General features: G+C 29.7%; 1 protein-coding gene across 3 annotated transcripts in view; it reads right to left on the bottom strand.

The window, feature by feature from the left end:
- Nucleotides 1–23,274, bottom strand: part of LOC107443943 (BAR/IMD domain-containing adapter protein 2) — a 239,498-nt gene that overhangs the window by 199,399 nt on the left and 16,825 nt on the right. For all 3 annotated transcript variants that reach the window (XM_071183633.1, XM_043039366.2, XM_071183634.1), the window contains exon 2: nucleotides 12,802–12,877. In XM_071183633.1, the coding sequence (XP_071039734.1) occupies nucleotides 12,802–12,877 (76 nt within the window). The remainder of the gene's footprint in view (nucleotides 1–12,801; nucleotides 12,878–23,274) is intronic.

The raw sequence follows: 23,274 nt of genomic DNA, 5'->3' as shown, positions 1-23,274 counted from the left end.
CTTTTACCAGAAACCTAGTCGACGAGAATAGGCATATTTTTATTCAGAGGAAGTATTTTTTTGAGTTTGATTTCTTAGCTTAAAAAATCTTCTGTGCTAATTAATCAGTACAGTTGAACCATTAAGATTGGCAACTTAGTTCGTGAAAATCCGATCATTAGATAATAAGTTACTGAGGGTGTTGCCTTTTTTTTTAGATGTTTTATGCATTTTTAAAGAATGTGTATTTAAATTAAATGTGCATTTAAAATTAGATGAAAATTGGTGAACATTTGTTCAAGTTCAATTGATTTGAAGAATATAGCTTTAAAAAAAAGTGTCGTTGAGAAAATTTCTGAATGCATACTATAGATTAAGAGGAGTTGTGCAAATTCTCAACATCTGGTTAAATATATTCTCATTCCATCTTTGGTTTTACTTTTATTACTTTGGTATTTTTAAATTTTGTTTCTATTCCCATAAAACCTAAATGTTCGGTAATTTTACGAAAGGTCACAAATTAAAGTTAGCATGAGAATCTCAATTTCTTTTTCGTAATATGTATAATAATGTAAAAGGAAAACAAACATGTAGACGATTTTAAGATCTTACAAAATTAATCATTTAGTGAGAGTTCAAAATTTTTAAACAACCTGTTTTCTTTTCAAAAGTGAACCGAGCATGACATCAAAAATGTTAAACTTTTGAACTGAGCGGAAGAAAATAAAAGGTATTTTTCCAAAATCTTCGAATTGCATAACCCTTTAACGAATAAATTTAAAATTTTCCAAAAAAAATTTTATATTCTCCGAATTTAGATGCCTAACGAACAATTTTTTCTTTGTTATCATTTACATGCATTTTAAAAAAAGCATAGTCATAAACTTTTAGATTAAATTTTATTCTCTGCCAATAAAAATATTTCATTTAAAAAACAATAATTATTATAAAAGAAGCATTAAACTGAATCAAAATGTTTAAAAAAATCTTAATACATTCAACTGAATGATTTTCAGTTATTCAATTATGCAAAATATATTAATTATTTAAATAAAACATTTTATCATTTCCTTTCTGTAATAAACTTTAGAAATATTTATTCTAAGAAAAACCACAATTAAATTTTTTTTTTTTAAAAATACATGTTGTATCATAAAAAAATGTTATGTGTACAATGAAAGAGAGTAAAAAAAACTCCCATCCTATTGTTCGATGGAAGTTTTTTTTTTCCTTGTTGTCTCCTTTTATTTACTTTAATTGTGTTTCTTTCTTGTAGCTCCCCGTAAGAAAAAGACGTTGTCCAATAGGATTACGGTAAAACATTTATTTTTTTTTCCAGCTCCCATCACTGCTTCAGACATTAAGGTTTCTCTACTTTTTTTATCTTAAATAACGTGCATGAAATATTTTAGAAGAGATTTAGTTTTATGTAGCTTTACTGCTTGTCTTTGTGGGGAGCTTTTTTTTTCTATGCATCTATCCAAAAAGTCTCATCTAATCGCTTTGGATTTCATGCAACAGAAGTGATATCTTAAGCATCTTGATTTTGTTAGGTTAAAAGTGTAAATACTAATGTTTTTGTTAAGTAATAAAGAGAATATATATTTAAATATTAAACAAATTAAAAAAATACTATTTTCTGTATATTATAAGTTATATACAAGCAAAACCTAATGTAAGGTTTAGAAACCCGGTCACTATTTGAAAATGGAGAACAAAACAGCAGTTTTGGAAGGGTTCTTAGAAGCATCATCGGCGGTGTCCAAGAAAAAGAGCTTTAAAAACGACGTTTTAACGAAGAAATTTATGAAATCTTTAAGAAGCTCGATATTATTAAAATTAAAAGATTGAACTGGAATGTTCATAGTGCTAAATTGGATGGAAAAGAAATCAGTTGAGAAAATTCTCTTCTGAAGGCAAATAGAAAAAGTGGAAGGTCAAACCAACAATGGTTCGATTCTGTGGAATTTTATTTTATTTTATAACCATCGTTGAACAGCTGATCCAATTTTGGGTTTGCGACTATCAATATTCAATTCCGTAGCTTTGTAATTTTGAACCCAATCCAGAAGACAAGGGAACTATTTGATCAAGTATTGGGAGAAATTTGCCTTCGCCGAGAGGACTTTTTGATGGAACTAACCCGCATTTGCGTATGGAGAGGAAAACCCACGGTTAGCCTGACAACAAGGGAACTCTAACCCATGATCCGTCTACCTCTGAGGATATTTTACGTCAGCATTGTGATTAGAGCGAGACGGGTGCGGAATTCGTATAATCCTGCCAACGCTGGGATTCGAGTCTAGTTCCCTGAGCCACCACGGCTTTGATTCTGTGGAAATCGAGTTTATAGTGATTGGGGGTACGAAGAAACTGACAGTCCAGGTCATAGAATAAGTTGTCCCGGCGGAATCTTCAATAGAAAATCTTGACCAACCCTTGATTGTCGTGCCAAAAGTGATTATGGCGAACATGGTAATGTATGCAGTTTACAAATTTCCTAAAACCATTGACATAAAAGAGAGTAGAGAAAGATACAATATTGAGAAGGATGCAAGAAGAAGAAAGAGGTAAAATAGGTTGATATAAATATCAAATTATATACTGAAGTTTTCGAATTTCAAAGAACTTTGACAAAGGACCTTTCTAGTGTTCCATTTATAGAAAAAAAGTTTAGAAACCTATTTTGTTTTAATTTCTACCTCTTGTCATACCTGGTGTTCTCATCTCACTCTAACAACACATGTTTCATATCCTTTTATTTTGTTTGGTTTTGAAGCTTACTTGTTCCTCACATATACATGAACAAGCAATGTTCGTTACACATTAGAACCGATTAAATCTCTTTCCCGTCTTTGAAGATTAACAAATGTGGGACTAAATATTTACACAGAAAACTAAAAAGTTAAGAGGCTCTGTGTTTGTCCTTTGGCTTACCCCTTGTTTTAACTTGTTTGCATTTTCTTCATCATCGAATTTCCATTTTCTTCAGCGCAAACGTTACATCAACATCGCCAACTCTTATAACAACGTCAAGCAGCCTTCTTCTTGCTTGATTTTTTAAATCGTGTGAAATGAGGAAAATAAAACTTATTGAATAAAAACTATTATTTTTTTAATAAGAGTTACTAAAAGTTACATATAAAACTTGTAACAAATATACGTCTTCCCATTCGCATTCAAAGAAACTGATGAAAGAATATTAAATACTGTTTCTTGCAGACGATTTTCTTCCGAAAGAGAAAAAAAAGTTTTAAAAAAATCTTTATCTCGCATTTGATTTGTTAATAGTATGTCAGTATAAGTAGTGGTCCATTAAAACCAAATGCTCTTGCAACATCATATAGTTGCTTCTTTTTAATGAACGAGGGTTCTCCTTATTTATCGAAATATGTCGCCAAATCTAGGATTTCAGTAAAACTATAACCCATTTTTAATAATTCTATGAAATATATCGTAAGAGATAGCGCGGATTAAACTTCAATCCGACGTAAGCTATATAAAAACGTTTACAATGTTTTTAAAGCATATTTATGTCATTTGATAACTAAATAAAACGGAAATGTATTCGCGGATGATTGTCTAAATCACTATACGATCGGAGAATAGAACAGTTCGAGAGGGATGTTCGGCAAAAAGCTTTATTGCTAACGATAGGATAAGCATTATCGAACTAAACATTATCGATTATCGAACTAAATTACAGACTATTCTCATATTTCAAATTTTTAAAAGTTTGCTTACAGCTCAATTGATTAAGAGAGAGTGCCACTGAAAGCTTATTGCACGTTTTTTAATGAGTTTCCATTGTTGAGTTTTTATTTCACGTAAAAACAAGTGAAATCTACGGGAATGGCTAATCGGAGTGACGTCATCGAATCAGTATTTTAAAAACTTTTACCAGAAACCTAGTGTTGTTTTATTTCATTTTTTTTCCTTTTGATGTATATACACGTTTTTAAAATGTGTTTATTAACCTAAATGATGTAAATTTATTGGTATTTAAATAAAATTATGCTTATTTACGTTTTAAAATGCAGAATTATTGGGAAAATTGACCGATTGTGGATAAAATTTCCCTGTATTGGTCATGATTAGCAACATCACTTTCCGAATGATACTGAATAATATAGTTATTATTGTTATTATTTTAATAGAGTTAATCTTCTAAAAACGTGTTTTTTTAATCGAATACTGTAAAGTCCTCAGAAAAGACAACAAATAATAAAAAAAGAAAATACTTTAATTTTTTGATTAATGCTGCTACTTTTGTACTTGATTACCCACTGTCCATTAAAACCAATACCTCGAATATTTACGATTTTATTTTACCCCGTACTAAGAAGTGTTATTCATCAATTAAGTTATTCTAAAACACGTTTAGATTAAAACATTTGCTAGCAATTGAGTTTTTGTATTACAAATCTGATGCTAAACTATCATTAAAAAATGTTAAGTTTTCTTTTGACTGATTAAAATGTTTATATAGTTTCTTTGTGATGTCAAAACGGATATATAGTTTTCATATAATTTTAGCAGTTTAACTTTTTACAACAATTTAGAAAACTATATCCGAGTTTTGTTTCAATTGATTCGTTTTTAAAAAATAAATTTCAAACTTAAACAAGTCTTATTAAAGTTTAAAATTTTAATCCTGAATGTCAGATGAGAAGCTACTCAGTCTTAATTTTATTTAGGTTTAAAGTAGTCGAAGTTTGAATGACTTCATCTTAATCAAACAATTGTAGTCGTTACTGAACTCCAGTCGTTACCAGGATTTCTGGGCACTGCAATTTACTAGCTGCAATCAATTTCAGCAAATATGTCAAAATATTTTCCTCCAGACTTCGAGCCAAATTCTTACAAACAACTTTCATTTCCAGATAAATCTTTCCAAACAAGTGCCACGTTAATTATTAAAGTCTCTTTTGAAAACAGCTTCAGGAGATAGTGCATGAAATAAATGGTCTCAATATTAAAATTGTTCAGTTGGTATTAAAATTGTTCTTTTCCGTAAATAATTATTTATGCACTATGAAGAAATCCGGATCAAATTATATTTAAAAAAATTATCCATGAGGCATCCGTAAAATCTATTTTACTGTAAAATTTTATACCGCAATTCGCACAGCAGTATTTACTTAATTATAATTATACAGTGATTTTGCAGTAAATATTACTATGAAAATTAAAGTATATCAAGTTACTTGTTACAGATTTACTGTAAGAAAGGATATTACTGTAAAAAATACCGGGACTCACTGTACCGATATTTATTATAGCAATTTTAGGAGAAACTTTTTATAGAGTGTCATTGCTATTTCCGTCATTTTTTTTATAGAAAATTAAACGTCAAAACTCTCGTAATCTCTTGCGTATGCTTTTCAAATAGTAATTTGTGAGGATAGACTTAAATAGTGTAATTAATAAGGGTAAATGATATATTACAATCAGACATAAAAATATACTCTCTCCGAATAAACTTACCTTTATCGCCAGATTCTAAGTTTTGACGTGTTAAGTACAGGGTAAAGGCTTAATCTGAAAAATTTGTTCCCAGTAGCTTATTCAGGAAAGCGGTTAAAAGTTTGGTTCCTTTAAAGTTAATTTTTATTTTTTGCACATTTCATCATATTTATGAATCCATTTTAAGCAAATTTTAAAAAAAATTGTTGATCCAAAGATAATTTCTTGCAAAATATATCTGTATTTTTAATTAATAATTACTTTTTATTATTTATTTTAATAAAGAGAAACTTCTTTTATCAGTTTTTATTATTTTTTTTCTGTAAATTTTGTCAGAATCTCTCGAAACATTATTGATAAATAAAAATTGAAAGTTATGCCTTTTTGTAATTTAAGTTATTTTTATTTTTAATTAAAAAAAATTACGTACTTGCTTAGGTTTTGATAACTATAAAAACTCGTTAAATATTTTGCAACAAAAGGAACATATAACAATATTCTGATGAATGAATTCTTGATGCAATTTTAGAAAATTTAATGCTTTTTTTGCATTCATTATTTTATTTGCTTACATTAAATGTACAAAGCTATACACAAAAATTATTACAAATGTAAATATAATGCATTAAAAAGGAAGCATAACTTATTTATTATTTAATAATTGTGAAACGATGACTAAATATTTTCATCTTAAACTATTCCTTGATATTATTATAGCCTGCCTTCATTTCATAAAATAATCACAGAACAAATTTTTCCCGTTTAATCCTTTTACATTTTTAAAAATAACTTAAATAAAAAACGTAATGATAACAGTGACTAATATTAAAATATTAAGAACATGTGATAAATAAATACTACAGCCTACTACGTCATAGACCTTATGATGTGATTTTTTTTCCAATGAGAATGCACGTGACAAAGTAATTATCTTAATTAATTACTAAAGTAATAAGTAATTATAATTGTTATCTTAAGTAATAACTAACTAAAACAGACAATAGTTACCACTTTATGATATACAGAAAAACACAACTCTAAGTAAACCTCGCCTAAAAAATTAAATTGTTGTATTACAATTCTTAGCTACGAGGTTTGTAAATTAAACAGTGGCAACTTAACCTTGAAACTCACAGAAGAGCGGGAATGCGCAAATAGGATATGGGGGAGGTGAGGGGGCACTGTTGTCGATGTGTATAGTGCAAAAAACAGTCGATCTGCTCAGAAGGGTGGTTGTTGTGTGGCGTTAAAGTGAGCGAAGCGAGCTTGGTTTGCGAAGCAAACCATATAAGATTGCGTAGCAATTTTCTGGGGTTGGAGAGCGTTAGCTAGCAGGGGGCACAGCCCACTTGTTTTAAGTAATTCTCTAATGAAAGCGAATAAAATAATTATTATCCTACCAAGAGATAGATAAATAACTAAATAGGATTTTCCCCACTATTTTTTTTTCTGAATAAACTGTTTATTAAAAAAAATATGCTACCTAAAAGTGTCATAAAAAAAAGATACAGCATCACTGCCCATAGCATTCCCAAACTCTTTTTGATTTTTCCCTAAAAAGTTACTACGAGAACTAGGGCCATAGCAAAAAACCAAACTCACTACAAAAAAAAAAGGAAGAAAAAAATACCTCACTGCTGTATAATACAAAAATGAAACATCTGAGAGCATTCACCGATGAAACCAGTGAGTAATCTGATGGAAAGATTAAGCCTGCTCCGAAATCAACTCCTGAAACTAATTTCTTTCCGGAATCATGTATCTACCGTACGATTTACGACTTCAACAAGTGAAGGATTTAGTGTTTTCTTCCAGTTAACCACCCTTGGTGGAAGGCTTTTCCTCCAAACAAACGACAAGAATGGAACGAGAGAGCTAACATTAAAATCACTCCGTCTTATTCGTCGCCAAAGCTTAAGTGTAACTCTTTCCAATCGCTTTAACGGCACATAAAGGGAATCGCTGGAAAGAATAAGAGAAGCACAAGTTAATAAAAAAAGAAATTTTACGACGGTAAAGTTTCGTCTTGTTTATTCTCTGAACGGAATACCCTCTTTTTTTTTACAATGTTTTGAAAGCTTAGGTTTGGGTACATCGTAACTTTTGAATAGGCTAATTCATCTTTTTTTGAAAAGGTTATATAGGATTTAAAATGAAACGGTAGGTAGTTTAGTTTTATATTTTGAGTAGGACAAGATCGAAGAACGAGAATTAAAAGATTTTCGCAGAAAAAATTCTTTATGATCAATATAGAATCTTTATAATACGAAATCTTACAAAAATTTTTATAATATATGCTTTAAAGTTAAGGTATTTAATGTCACACAAAAATAAGTGGGCCGAGACAGCCTGGTTGGAAGGGCGCTGGGCCCATGTCTGAGAGTTCGTGGGTTCGAACCCCGCCGGCCGAAGAATCCCCGTGTAGTTGATGACTGATGCACGTAAAAATTCTGTCGAGTCGCAAAGTCCTCCACGTTCCCATAACAAATCAAAACCTCTGGGGGTACTGGATCGATCGTTCTCTAATTCAGGTCAAAATTACGATCTGTGGATGAATGAATGGATGTATGAATGGGTCCGCCTTATAAACACGTGTGATGTGGCAGAAGTCGANATTAGTATGAGAATGAATAAGACCACTGAAAAACAAGAATCGCACACTCTGCCTTAAATTTGCTCGGTTTCACCAAGCGGGCTTGCCCGTGTAGCAAGTGGCGTGAGAAACAACCAACAAAAATAAGTTATTATTTTATACCTTTATTATTACTGCTATACAGTCCCTGGCAAAATTTTTAGACACACTATAAGAGTGTATGTAAAATCTTAATTATCGGGCGATAATATACAGCTTTATTGTTTTTGCGCAACTGAAACCGGTTTGTACTTCTTTACGTTCGTGTATCAATTGGTGAAATTCGACGATATATCATGTGAATATAGAATATTTATTATATCAGATATTATATTAGTATGTTATAATAATTACACCAAATTATTTGATACACTGTAGTGCTTTAATAATTGTATGCTTTGCACGAGTTTATAAGCAATACCCTTATATTTAAACATATATGTAATGGGTTTTTACAGACTAGATTTTTTATATACTTCCCATTTGCATTTATTTTTAACGTATTACATTAAAATGTGAACCAATTAATACACGAATATAAACAAATGTAAACCGGTTGCAGCCGCGTAAAAATACTAAAGTTGTAGAGTATCACCTGATAGTTAAGATTTTGCATAGAATCTTACAGTGCGCCTAATAGTTTGGCCAGGAACTATATACTTGATCTCTTAAACTGTACTTGAGTGTGCTTTCAGAAAGAAAAAAAAGGAAAGCGGAATTTCTTTTCATATTTCGGTATGAAATGCTTATATTATGTATTTCCGGATAGTCAATTTATCCCATTTACTGTTAGACCTTAATAAGTTAAATCTTATTAAGTTAAACCTTAAATATTTAAATATTTTTAAATTGCGGAAAGAAATGGGTTTTTTTATATTTATTTTATAACTAAAACCAAGAAACAATAAAAGTGAGTCATGGAATTTAGAAATTTGAAATAGGAAATCAGTTAAAAACCGAATTAATGAAAGAAAATCTTTTTGAAAGGAATAGTTTAAATAGTGTCAAAGCAATGTTAAAATCAGGGAATACATGCATAGGAAATAAAATCTAGCTATAATACATATATGTGCATTATAGATTGAAACGCTCAGAATGCTTCAATCTATGACACATATCTCATATGATATAAAATCAGTTTGAGAAATGAATTATAATATGTTTGTATTGAATAGATATTAATCATGGATAAAAGTTTTAAAAGAATTGATATTGAAAACATGTTGTTAAGAAACAGATGCACTCTGTATTTTTCATTTTATGCCTGACAAAAACAAAAAAGTTTTTTTTTTATTTATTGCAGTTGAAAACGTTTTCAAAAATTTTAATTTTTACCCATTGGCAAAACGGTTGTTGTTTCGGATTTGATGGCGTGCTCACCTTATTTGGACGTCATTACACTTTTCAACTGTGTTCGGAGTAATAGTGAACAGGGCGCATGCGTCGTCATTGCATGCATTGCTATGGTGACCGCTGCTGTTTGATAATTTTTTTTAGAATTCCTTTTTCCTTTTATTTTCATTAGCAGTCATTCTTAATATATTTACTTAATAATTTAAAGTATTTTTATATTCTGTTTATTATTAACTCATAATTATAGTCTTGACGGGGATTTGAATATAAGTATGAATACTGAAGAAGGAAAAGTATTTCGTGACGTCTTGAAACACGTATATACAGCCAGAATTTGAACACCAATCCGACGACAAACATCCAATGGAGACAGTTTTTGCAACCCATGATTTGAAATATTGTGTCATTTATCGGAGTTAAACCAGGAAAAAAAAGCATTTGACCAATGGGTGACCAGTGATCGTAATAAAGTGATCACAATTTTTTTCCTTTTATTTATTTATTTTTTTTAAAGTTTAACGTCTTTTAGATTACTTAGGCTGGAAGATTATCGAAATTTCAATTGTCATAAAATTTTACTAGAACCCTTTAAGAATGAAAACTGTATTGTTATTCGGTTTGTAATTTGAGCACTCTACTTAGAAGAAAATTAGCAATGAACTTTTATCATCACTAGACCCTGAGCTCCAGTTTGTACTTGAACTTTGAGCTCTTTAGTTTGTCGAAAAGTACTCAAAATTTTGATTGGCGATACATTCTGTTTGGACAGGCCACGAAATGATTGATACTTGCATCAACTTATATACCTGACAGAAATAAGTAAAATACATAAAACTCAGTAAAGAAAAAAATTGAAGAGCATAGCTGCCACTTAAAGTTGTAACATAATTGCCAAAATAAAAGAGAGACGTTGGTTACTTTTGGCATTTCAGAAATTTAGTCATTAAATTGAAATAAGAAATAAAAATAAAATAGATAAAAGTGCTTTTATTTTATCCTGAGATTCAAAATATGTTTTAATAAAAAAGCGTTCTCAATAATGTGCTGCACCTTGTACAAAATGACGAATTTAAGTGAACTTTTTCTCAGAAATTGGTTTTCAATAACCGATTTTCCTTTATTTTGTTCCTCTCGTTGTAGTACGCGCATTAACAAGGCATAGTGTTTCGAAATTTTAAACATTGTTTATTTATATTTATTTTCTATTTTCGCTTAAATACCCACATTTTTTAACTAAAAAAATTCCTAAATTTTAATTCTAAACGCAGTTTTTTCCTTTAAAAAAAATTGCATTGAAGTAGGCTGCAAAATTAAAAGATTTATACCGAAAAAACTGAATTTTCCTCTACAGGTTCTAACACCAAACTTCGCAATTTTAAAACAGGTTTAATCTAAAAATACGATTCATTATTACGAATAAACAAATATGATTTCCTTGCTGAGTAAAATTAAATGGTTTTACTCGACGGTTTATACAAAAACAAAACAATCATTTTTATTCACTTTTCTGACATTTTTTTCTCTCATAAACAACTATCAGTTAAAATATGAAGGAGCATTTTCGAGAAGTGAAAATATTAAATTATGATGGGCTTTTATTTTAAAATTTATGTTTAAAACGAAGTTGCACTAAAATCTAAAAATACCAAAAATATTTTATCTATCTTAACACATCGTTAAACAAAAATGGTGTCAACAACTTAACACCAAATCGGTATAGTGAAACATCGAAGATAATTCTTGGTGTGATCTATCACCAAAGTTAGTTTTCGGTTTAGAGAAACACCAGGAATGTTTTTACACTACTGCTTTAAAATAAAAAGTAGCTACTCTTTTGGGTATTCAGCAACACTATGGTGTGTTTCCATAAGTTCGCCATGGGTTTATGTTACTTCCCCATAAGTGTTTAGTACTTTACCATAAGATTACCATAAATGTAAGGTGTGTTTCAATACATTTGCCATACGTGTGGGGTACATTTCCATAAGGAATTGTCTTGCCCTATATATATACAGATATCTAAATACTTTACAGATATCTATGGTTACCATAAGTTTATGATGCCTTACCATATAAATGCTATGCAAATCTTTATGGTTACCATAAACCTATGGTATCCTGCATACAAATGTTTATGGTTGTCATAGGCCTATGGTATCAGGCCATATAAATGCCATACAGTTCTCTATGGTTACCATAGGCCTATGGTATCCTGCCATACAAATTTCTATATTTGCCATAGGCTTATGGCGTTGTGCCATATAAATACCATACAGATCTCTATGGTTACCATAGGCGTATGGTATCTTGCCATACAAATTTCTATGGTAACCATAGGTTTACATAGATTACCATAGGTCTCTCTATGACGAATTTTCCTAAGGATAAAATGTTTTATAACAATAAGATAAAATAAAAATACGAGTCAGTAAAGTTACTTGAAGATGCTACTTAAAGTAAGTACAATTATTTTAGAATGCACGGACACACTAATGCTTAAAATAAAATTAGCTTGGCTTAATAAAAATGAAATTGTAAATTTGACATATATATTTACAGAAACACAAAAATTAAGGCAAATTCGAACGAGGTTTAACGTAAAAGAACTAAATCGAATGTAAATCTTTCAAAAATATTTTAAAAATCTGACAAATATTTAATAATTAAAGTACAATTATCCATAATAAACAACATAACTATAAATTTTTGGTGAATTTTTTCTGGATGAATAACAGCTTACAAGATGACAACAAACGCACACAATCTCGATTTCAATGGTAAACAATCTAGTGTTTTTATCTGACGATAGCCAAACACACACCTAAATTGGTATTTTTAGAATCGAAAATAATTTATGAATGGTGGGAATACGTGCGAACTTGATGTAAGTATTCTCCATTATTGGTGTTTAGATTTGATTACACCCTTTAAAATGAGTATGAACACTTGATATGGTATCAACTTGAAATAAAATGCTTATTCACGTAATTTTCGAGATCGTAGAATACCGAATTTAGAGATTACACCTCAGTTTTCACAGTGTAAAAATCATGTAGTTTTAGAGTTAAATGTTGAGTGATTTTGGAATAGAACGCCATGTTTTAGAGTTAGTTACCATGGATTTTAGGGCTTGATTTAGCATACATAGCGGAGATACTACAAATTTCAATGGTTAATTTTACATCCTAGAATTTTTTTTAGTCTTGAGTTTTCTCTGATAATTTTTAAATGTTGGTATCATGTTAAACAGAAAAGAATTTTTATTTGATTTTAAAACATATTCTTAATGTCCAGACATTTCGTAAGAAGAACTTTCTTTATTATGTTGAAATAGTAATTGTTTTTTGCTAATTTGGTAGAATTGAACTTACCATGCAGAGATTTCAGATAAGCCTTCCCAGCTGATATTAGTTGCCTAGCACAAGGATTAAATTTTTCGAGAATATTCTGCAAAAAAAAAGTTTTTGAAGTTAATATTAATAATAAATTTGTGCACTACGTTTAAAGGATTAAATAATATTTATGGTTATTGAAATGTATTCTAAAGTTGTCTTTTTGATATCAGACAACTATGATTTTAATTGGCATGACAAATCTAAAATACACAAGCAAAAAACAAATCACTACAACAGTGAACCATAATATCTTACAAATTTGTTTGTTCTTAAGCTACGCCAAGATATCATGACTTATACCATCCTAAATAGTAGCGGATAAATATTGTTTTTGGAGTAAATAATTCTCAAAGATGGAAATTGAATATTGTTTTAGGTATTTATTTGACGCACTGGAAAACAAGAAAAAGGTGAATGAACAAAATGCGTTTATTTGTTTACTATCAAACACTCCAACATCGAAAATTAAAATAAAGTCTTTAGTAAAAATGTGGACGATATTTTAGGCTGAAAAATAGGTTAATATTATTTTTTACGAAGTAAAATGTTTGGAAAAACAGCCATTTTGAAATAACATTAAAACTTTGAAAAAGCCATGTATGGTAACAAATTAATCAGAATTTCAAGCTGAAAAATTATATAATAGTGATTTTGATAAGCAAAGTGTTTACAATGGAAAGAAAATGTGCTACTGAGGTGTGTTTTCACACAACTGTTAAGCTTGTTATTTTATGAATAAATATTTACTAATAATAGGTAACAGAAATGTGATTACGGCTAGTATTTATTTACGAAACGTTTCCGTATTTTCATGGTACGTTTATCAATGTATGGAAGCGAAACTATTTTGTTTCGTTTCCATACAATGGATACTCTATCACAAGATTCTCTATTTTTCTCTATTCACAAGAATCACTTTTCTCTACTTTCTCTATTTTAGGAGCCGGAGACATCAGAAATAAATAAAGTTAGGTCGACGTAGGTTGTTGTATATTCATACCCTTGAAACAAATGTCTTACATGCTCAATAGCATTAGCTTGAAAAACAGAAAATTTTCAATGGTATCTTCCCCTTGAAAACCATTCAATATGTCATCATTCTTTTCAGAAATTTAATCTTCGAAACTTATTCTGCTTGGTGATTCCTCACTTAAATAGGGAGGACAGTTATTAAAAATGCATGGATAAGCAACCTCTTTTAATATTGGCCTCTTCCGAGGTACTACAGCTATTTAACCATTCTTGTCAAGCTAATTAATCTAGATTATCATGCCTTCGTGAAAATGTTTTTCCCAAACAGAGCATTTACCAGGCACAAGCTCAGCACTGGGAATTTTTCAGTCCCTTAACTTTTTTCATTCTTCATCATTTGGAAATTGAAATACGCTTACATAAGTGGCCCCTTTTATGAAATTGCCTTTACATTCCGGTACACAGCAATGGTCGGGATTTTGGAGTTAACAAATTGAACGATGAATAACGAAATTATTAGCAAATAATAAAATTTAACAATGAAATAACAAAAAAAAGCGTAATAATGGAATAATAAAACGGAAAAATTGAAAAACAAATAGAGCAACATAAAATAATCAGTAAAAGCGCACTTCATATATCGTTTTTTTACAGTCAGCAGGCAGATCAAACTAGTTAGAATTGTAACACGCCAGCTTGGCATTCGACGGAAAGGAGAACTTATCAAATATGGCATCCAGATGGTCTCTTCAAGATGGTTATGGGTTAGCTCCAATAATCTAATCTTTTTTCCTTCTTTTTTTGTACTTTGGGTGCATGAGATGTAATAGTGCTTTGCTGGTAGCAAACTTCTGTCATACAACTCAGAACACATCGGTAAATGCTCAACTAATACCTTTCCTATTGCTTCTACCAGGTGGTAGACAATTGCGTCTCGTGGAGATGCTGTAATTGTATAGCCGAATTACGACCCATTCATAACTTCCGGATCGATTTTCGCGGTAGATTTTTTTTTATTTCTAAAGTTGGACAAAACAAATACGATTATATTTTTATCTTTGTTTTAAAAAAAAATATTTGCAAAAATTATGACCCCCACGACCTACAAATAATTTTTTTAAATATATATAAGCCCTAACAGTATACTTTAAAAATATAGAGTGTTCGCATAGTTAAAATAATTTCTGATTATGATGGTAAAAACAAATGCTTCAGGATTTCCACTGCGAAGAATCTTAAGCAAAAAGTGTAAAAGACTGCAACTATGTGCATTTCAAATTTGATGTTCTTATTATTTTGTCCTATATTTGTATAACATACCCGATTTGTAAGTTTAAATGATATCCTGGAATTTATTAAATAAGTGGTTTAACAATAACCATAATATAGTGTAAATTTACCGTACTTGCAAGGGAAACTAGGAAAGTGTGACTCGCCAATTTTAAAATAAACTAGTGGGATGCTGGGATGTATGCCTTATGAGGAATGATTTTAGGGGGAAACATTCGTTTCGGCCCATAGAAAGGTCCTGTGATAGATATAAAATAATTCAATATATAGAAAAATCGGTTTTTTATTACTTCAATGCAGACTATAAGTTATTGTAATTGTCTCATACTCCAATTAATTTTGTGATACTTTCACGTACTATATAATGCATATTTATTGTCAAAATTGATTTTGAAAATTTTATATATCTGTGGTTTTTCTGAAAAACCTGTTAGGTTAATTTTAAAAAAAAATTTGACATCAAATTTTTTTAATTTTTTTTTCTTCAGCAAACTTTCTAAATTAATTGGAGTATGTAATTCTAAATCAATTAATAAATAATTAATTAATAATTAATTAACAATTAATTTTCTGATTAATTTATTAATTAGCAAATTAATCAATTATCCAATTAATTACAAATTAATTGGAGTAGGAGACAATTACAATAACTAATAGTCTGCATTGAAGTAATAAAATACCGATTTTTCTATATATTGAATTATTTTTTATCNTTTGTTAAAAAAAATGATTTGCAAAATTTATGACCCCCACGACCTATAAATAATTTTTTTAAATATACATAAGCCCTAACAGTATTCTTTAAAAATATAGAGTGTTCGCATAGTTAAAATAATTTCTGATTATGATGGTAAAATCAAATGTTTCATGACTTCCACTACAAAGAATCCCAACCAGAAAGAGTAAAAGAAGGCAACTAATGTGCATTTCAAAATTGGTGCTCTTATTATTTTGTCCCATATCTGTATAGCATACCCGATTTGTAAGTTTAAATGATATACTGGAATTTATTAAAAAAGTGGTTTAACAATAACCATAATACAGCGTAAATTTACCGTACTTAGTGGCGTGTTGAATTTAAACATGCTCGTTCAATTTAAGAAGAAAATCGTACAATAAATTCAAGAATAACGATACTATAAGTCAACACAGCACCATATTAAGGTAACAGCAAATTTCCCCGATATTATAATTCATCGCTGCCATACATAAATTTGAAATAAATTTAGCGTTGAAAACAATTTATATCCCAATGAAAGAACATTCCTCAACTCTTTAAATGTTGTATTATACTGTATGAAAAATAATATAATAGATAGACGAACTACAAATAATCTATTTCTTTTAAACGTTTGTTTTCTTTCAAATTACCTGAAAATATTGAATAATTATATTGAAAATTTCTCTATTAGTCATTCAGGAAAACATTGCTTCTGACAGTTTTCCGATTAAAAAATTTCTTATATTATTCATAGAGATGGTGGTTTGACGGATCAACGATTTAACTGGAAGGCAGAACAAATAAAGAATCTCACTCTACTTGTATCGATTGTCAATACATCACCCTAGCAAAGGCAAGAAAGAAAACAATCGAAAAGAGCCTTCACTACGCAGAAAACTTGTTACAACTCTTTGTTAGTGTGTATAAAAGCCCAAGGGCTGCTCTCCACTTTTGTAGTGGCTAAATACTCCTTTCAGTTTCATTCATCGTCTGAAAAACAAACGATTGATTTTTCCTGGCAGACGATAAAAGTTTGGAAGTATAGGTTTTCATATTGGCAAAACTGAATTTAACTAATTGAGATGCATGTTCAGAATTCCTATGTAAATGCTGAAAACAACTGCAAATCAAAAACTATTTATTGAAAAGACAATTTATTGAAAGATTAATCCCAATAAGTGTACAATTATTGATGGTAAAATATTATGCATTATTGTAATTAATTCTTTTTATTACTTTAAAAATTAAAGAATTTTACTCTAGGTTATTATTGGAAAAAAATGATTTTTTTTTCTTGATAACATATTTACATTGTATTTAACAAATAATGCCATTATTTCTTAGAATGATAATAAATTTTCTCTCAGCGTTCAGAAAAAAGAATTGAAGCTTGTGATGTTGTACATAATATTTTAAAGCTTTATCAAATCTTAAGTGGTCGAAATTTTGATTGAAGATTAATTGAATTTGACGGTAGAAAGGGAGAACGGAGCTACTGTAACTACAAGAGCATTCGAACTAGTCTAAAAGGGGTTGAAATTTCAATTGCAAGATTTTATTGTTCCAGACAAGAAAACGAGTTAATAAAAATGTACCGACTGATTAAATAATCGTCTGCATAAGTGATTAGAAACAAACAAATGATTTTTGAGTTTAAATTCGGTATCTGAAAGTGAGGATGGTAAGCAAAATTATTTATTTGATTTTTAACTTTTAAGAAGCATAACATTGTGCTTTAAAACAGAGTAAACATTTTTCTCATCTTGTGTAACATAAAAATTTCGGCGCTGAGCATAAAATAAATGGTTACTCATTGTCATTCGTAACATATGTCTTGCGATCCCATATTTTAAAACATAGAACACAGACACTTAAACTTAGAATGAAAAACCCCCCGCATTGTCACCGTGAACATTATGGAAGAGGGAGCGACTGGGGGGAAAAACACAACACTAATGCTTAAAATATTTCGCGAAAAATATTTGAAGAGAAAAAAAAATTGAAAATGTGCTTAGGAAGCACTGGAGTGGAATATCGAAAAGCTGCAGACTCTTCTTCTATTCTCCAACTATTGCATGTTTCTTTCTCATTCTAGTTTTATATAAAGAAAAAAAATTTATAAAAAAAACGAATGCTAAGCAATGACTGAAATTGTATTTAAATGTTTAATATATAAAATATGTGAATATTATTCTTTAAAGAAATGTTAGATTGTTAACTTCCTATATAATATTTAATTCAACAAGACCAAAAATTAATTTTTTGAGTCATACTCCATTTTTATAGTAATATGAGTAGATCTAAATGTGTTAAATAGAAAATATGTGTGTTTATTTTTATTTATTAAATGCGAGTATTTGAATTAAATGTTAATTGGGACAAATAAGTATTTTTAATGCCAACTAACTATAAAACAGCATGTGAAAGAATGTTTCGGGACATTTTTTTCACTGTAACTGGCACTGAAATTTTAGTATTGATGGCAATATATATATATATATATACATATATATATATATATATACATATATATATTAAAATAGACAATACGACAAAAATAAATAATAGCAATAAATATGAAAATCGGATCTCATGTTGATGAAATCGTGCTTCATTTTGCAGAGTCATTTGAAGAAAAAAAACCTATTTCTGAGTTCATTTCTACTAAACAGAGACAAATTTCATTTATCAATGCTATGTTAAGTCGCACTATGAACAAAAATACAATCACTTTGAAAAAGTACGATTTTTTTTCAACACCATTTAATTCGCACCGTATAATACTAGTCAGCATAGTTTGGTTTACTTTTGATAAGAAATGTAAAAAGTATGGAGGGATTCTAACTTAACTCCAGTATCATGATGTAGTTATCAAGTATTTTAGAAACCATTTTCAATTAATATTATTCAATGAGGATGGGTTACTTTTTACGCACACTGAGATAAAAAACATTATGAGATTAAAACTGTAACTTGAATCAAGTGCAGCAATATTTAAATTCCTACAGAAATAGACACTTAAAAAAATGTCATGAAAAGCATGTACTAATAACTCTAAATCAATTTTTTACAATCAGTACCGTAACTTGCATTGTTCCAATACAGTTTTGTGAACACACAATCTATCTTAAAAACAGGAATAAATCAGACAAGTTTATTTTTTCGTATTCAGTCAAATAGAAAAATATTATTAGAATTTCCGGGAAAAGTTGATGGAATATGCGAATGCGAAGAGATAGCGGGAAAACACCTCAAAAAACAAGGCTGTTTTCCAAAATATTCTTCGAATGCACGCACATGGTCTTATCGTTCTCGTATATCTCAAGCAAGTTCGCTGTCAAAATAAATAAGTTTAGAAGAGGTGGGGGCAAAAAGAAAAAGAAATAAACTCATTTAAATACCTTCTATTTTATCAGTGCCTCCAAAACTCGTCCTCAGTTATGACAATTCTTCCTCCCCCACCCTTTGAGAAAAATCTCAGGTTTTTCCTTTCCATTCTCCCTCTCAAAGATGCAGCCACACACGCTCTACTTTATTTTTTCACTCTTTCTCCGATCCCCTTCAGGGGCCAAAGGGGAAGAGAACCTGTCAAGACTGGAGGCAAAGAAAGAAATGGAAACAAAAGCAATCAGAAAAAGAAAAAAAAATTAAGTTGTACCCGACACACGTCACGTGACGGGCCCCAGTCCGTGACGTCACATGCTAAGATTCAGTGAAGATGAAAATGGGATCACGATATTCCATCAGAAAAGGAATAGGATGTTTCCCTGGGTCTCTTTTTCATTCTAAGGTTTTTGCGTAACTTTTCCCTCATTCTCATAAAGAGAAAAAGGATTTTTTTTCCTATCATTTTGTAAAGGAAGTGTTAAGCTTGTTTCGAATGCAGACTTTTTTTTACTTCTTTGCTTTCCAATATTTTTGTGTCCGTTGATATTTAAATAATTTTGATTTAATCTTTACTCGCAAAAGGCATTTTTTCTGCTGTTGTTTTCGTTTGGGGGAAAAGACATCAAGCATCACAGAATAAATACTACTAAATTACTTCTCAACAGCTTGCCACAGGATTTTCATATGAAAAAATACATAATACATGTTTTTCTTTCATAATAAATTTGATTTTGAGAGCAATAAAAAATAATATTAACAAGTGAGCTTTGCCTACTGCCCGTTTCTCTCACCTACTCCCTTGATAGCCATTCTTTTTAATGCTTATCAGATTGTAAGAACGAAATTAAAAATCATTAAATTAAAAGATTCCAAATTAACTGTACTCTGATTCACTGCTTTAGCTTCCGATTCTATTGGAATAAAACTTAAACGAAATCATTTTGCTTTGCTACCATTGTAACTTCATGTACAACTCTGCTTCTTGAATTTTTAGTAAATTACTAGTGGGCTGCGCCCCCTGCTCGCTAACGCTCGCCAACCCCCGAAAATTGCTACGCAATCTTAAATGGTTTGCTTCGCAAACCAAGCTCGATTCGCTCGCTACTGACTTCGGTAGATTGCAAATGCACAAAATTCTAAGAATTCAAAACAATCATACAAATCCATATAACAACTTTTTTTAAAAAAAAAATTACATCTTTTTAGTAAATACTAAGTCATTAAAATAAATTTGAATTCAAATAAATGACGTGTAATTCGTTAAACCCAGGGGCTCTAGTTAAACCTATTAGAAATGTGCTATAGTATAAAATCTTAAGATAAAATTTCTAAAACTGATATCTCCTTAAAAAGGTTAAAATTTTGGCTATAATTAAGTCTATTAAAAATTTAAATAAGTGAATTGCAATGGAAAAACCTGCTTATGCTCTCTCTGGTTATTTCAGTTTCCGTTTTTAAAAGCGCTATATGCTGAGCCATCTCAGCTAGATTTGGCATGTGACATTTTTAGCGGCAATCATTGGTCGATTTTCTAGCGTTGCCATTCGGGGATTTGTAATGAGGCTTTTTTCTGTCACCGTGTAAGAGAAATAGTAACGTAAACAAAACAAAGCAAACGTTGCCACCGGCGGAAAAGAAATACAGCCAAAATTTGGGAGCCACGTAAAAGAATTATATATATAAGATTTTTCACCCAAGGGGGGGATTTTTTAATAATAGTGCAAAAATTTAATTTCTAATAATGTTTAGCATTTGTGAATTCATTATTTTAATTACATACATTGTGTGGACACATTTTACACAAAGGTTATAATAAAAGTAAGTAGAACTTTTTTTAACTGCTTATAGTAATTGTCTAACAGTTAGTATAGTAATTGTATAACAGTTACTTAATAACCACTTACATTACTATTTTAAATATGCTTGTCATAAAATGTTTAGTGATATGGAAAGATGATAGGCAATTGGAAACTGTTTGTCTCGAGACCAATTGAAAGTTCGAACCTTTGAATGTCTACTTTAGTTTTTGTGTATTAAAAAAAGTCTCCAGAATGCACGGTAATTCTGGACTTCGAATACGAACCAAAAATAAAATTAAAATTAAAATATGCTCATAGTTGTAAAACTCGTTTATCTAATAGTAATCTGATACATGCAATTTTCCTAAGATATTTGAATAGTTTTAATTTCTTAATTTAATAATGGTCAAGAATTTTTGATTTGGAAAGCAAACAAATTTGAACATAACTACAGCTACGGAAGGACTTTACGTGTGTTTCAGATTTACAAAATCTAAAATTTGAACGACATTAGCCAAACAGTTACTGATTAATAAATTTTTAAATAAGACGTAATTTTAAAATTTTATTTTTCAACTACTTTTGTTTTTCGATATTACATTTCATATTATAATATGCAATTCAAAAAGTTTTTGACCTTTATTAAATTCAATAATGACAAATAGTTATTTCTTATTAAAAATGAATTTCTTGAATGAAATTATCATTGGATAATTGAGTTCTACAATTATATGCAAATTGCTTTTGATTTACAGAAATAGTTCCGAATTTAACAATTAAGAGTCGAAACTTCTGACCATTCTTCTGACTATATTCGGACCATATTTTCATAATCGCGGCTTCTCCCGTTTTTTAAAGGGTTCAAATTCTAAAACCGTCGAAAATAAATTTAGGCGTATTCCAAGAAAGGGTGTTATTTTTCGTAATTTAAAATAGCCTCTGCGAAAATTAATTAGTATGCTTAAGTTAGTCATTTGAATATTTAAAGTTTTTGTGAAAGTTTCAAATTTTTTTATGGAGTTACGTTGCATAAAATTTCAGAGAACTTTATGTGGCACCATGGAGGTGAAATGTAAATATAGAGTGCGCATCACAAAAATTTTTGTCCTCATTGTAAAACCACATGACTGGAGGGCGAATCAAGAAAGAAAATTCTACCTTCCATTTCTTTCTGTTATTTCAATGGAAGAAAATCGATGTAAGAATTTTAAAAGGAAAAAATCATAAAATATGGTGATTTGCTGTGCTGAATTTGGTTGTACCGAACAAAATTGTTAAAGGGGAAACTTATGCAGTAAATTATCACAGTTTGGAATTACAGTTCTTTTATTTACTGCATAAAGGAAACTTAAGCATGTTTTTCCTTTCTTAATACATCATATGAATCGCAGCTATTTCATTTTATTCATTCTGAAATCCAAACTAATATTTTTAAACTATCTTACAGATAAATATATACGAATAAGAATACAAAATAACCAGAAAAATAATGATTATATAGAATTATTCTTTAGAAATACTTCATTTTTTATTTTAGTGCTAAAATACAGTAGGCAAAATTTTGACGTCATAGTTGTTAGTTTCTTTTTTTTATTTATTACGTTACATTTTTTATGTTACTATCCATATTGCCTTTAAAAGAATAAAATTTTTCAATTTTTATTTTAATATCAGCAGCTTCCACTTGATTAATTTAGATAGTAAATACATTGACTCAGAGAGAAAATAAGTACAAAACCATTCTATAAATAGGGCAAAGTTTTTAGGCACTTAATTATAATTATGTTGGTAAAATTGTCAGAAATTTTAAAATTGAAATCGTCTGCCCTTTTAAAATTGCAATAATACCAGAAGAAAATTGAGAGCACTAGCAATAGTGTTAAAGCTGGTTAACTTTATCAACGCTGGCGTAGAGTACAAATAAAATCGGAAAGTTTTGTATAGTGAAACGGTTTTTTTCCCTTGCATTTTTTAAGGTGATGTAGCTCTTTTTATTACCAATTTTTATTTTATTTTTCCATTCCTTGACCTGTCTAAAATCATTTCTTGTAAATGTCCTCCAAAATTACCTGAAGTTATCTCCATAGATATGTAAAATGCAGAACCTACCTTAGGTCAAAACTTAAATGCGGTTTTTTATGTTCTTTAATATCGATAAATCAATAAAAATAATTATTAAACATGAATCTTGCAAAATAACTTTACATTTTTCTGAAACTACTAAATCAAATTTTTGCAAGTTTTATTAAAAGATGCGTTTATACCATTTTTAAAGTGATT

Source organism: Parasteatoda tepidariorum, chromosome 7 (genome assembly GCF_043381705.1).
Source record: "Parasteatoda tepidariorum isolate YZ-2023 chromosome 7, CAS_Ptep_4.0, whole genome shotgun sequence".
Taxonomy (NCBI): Eukaryota; Metazoa; Arthropoda; class Arachnida; order Araneae; family Theridiidae; genus Parasteatoda; species Parasteatoda tepidariorum.
Note: the sequence above shows the minus strand (reverse complement) of the source record. Positions and strands in the feature narration are given on the sequence as shown.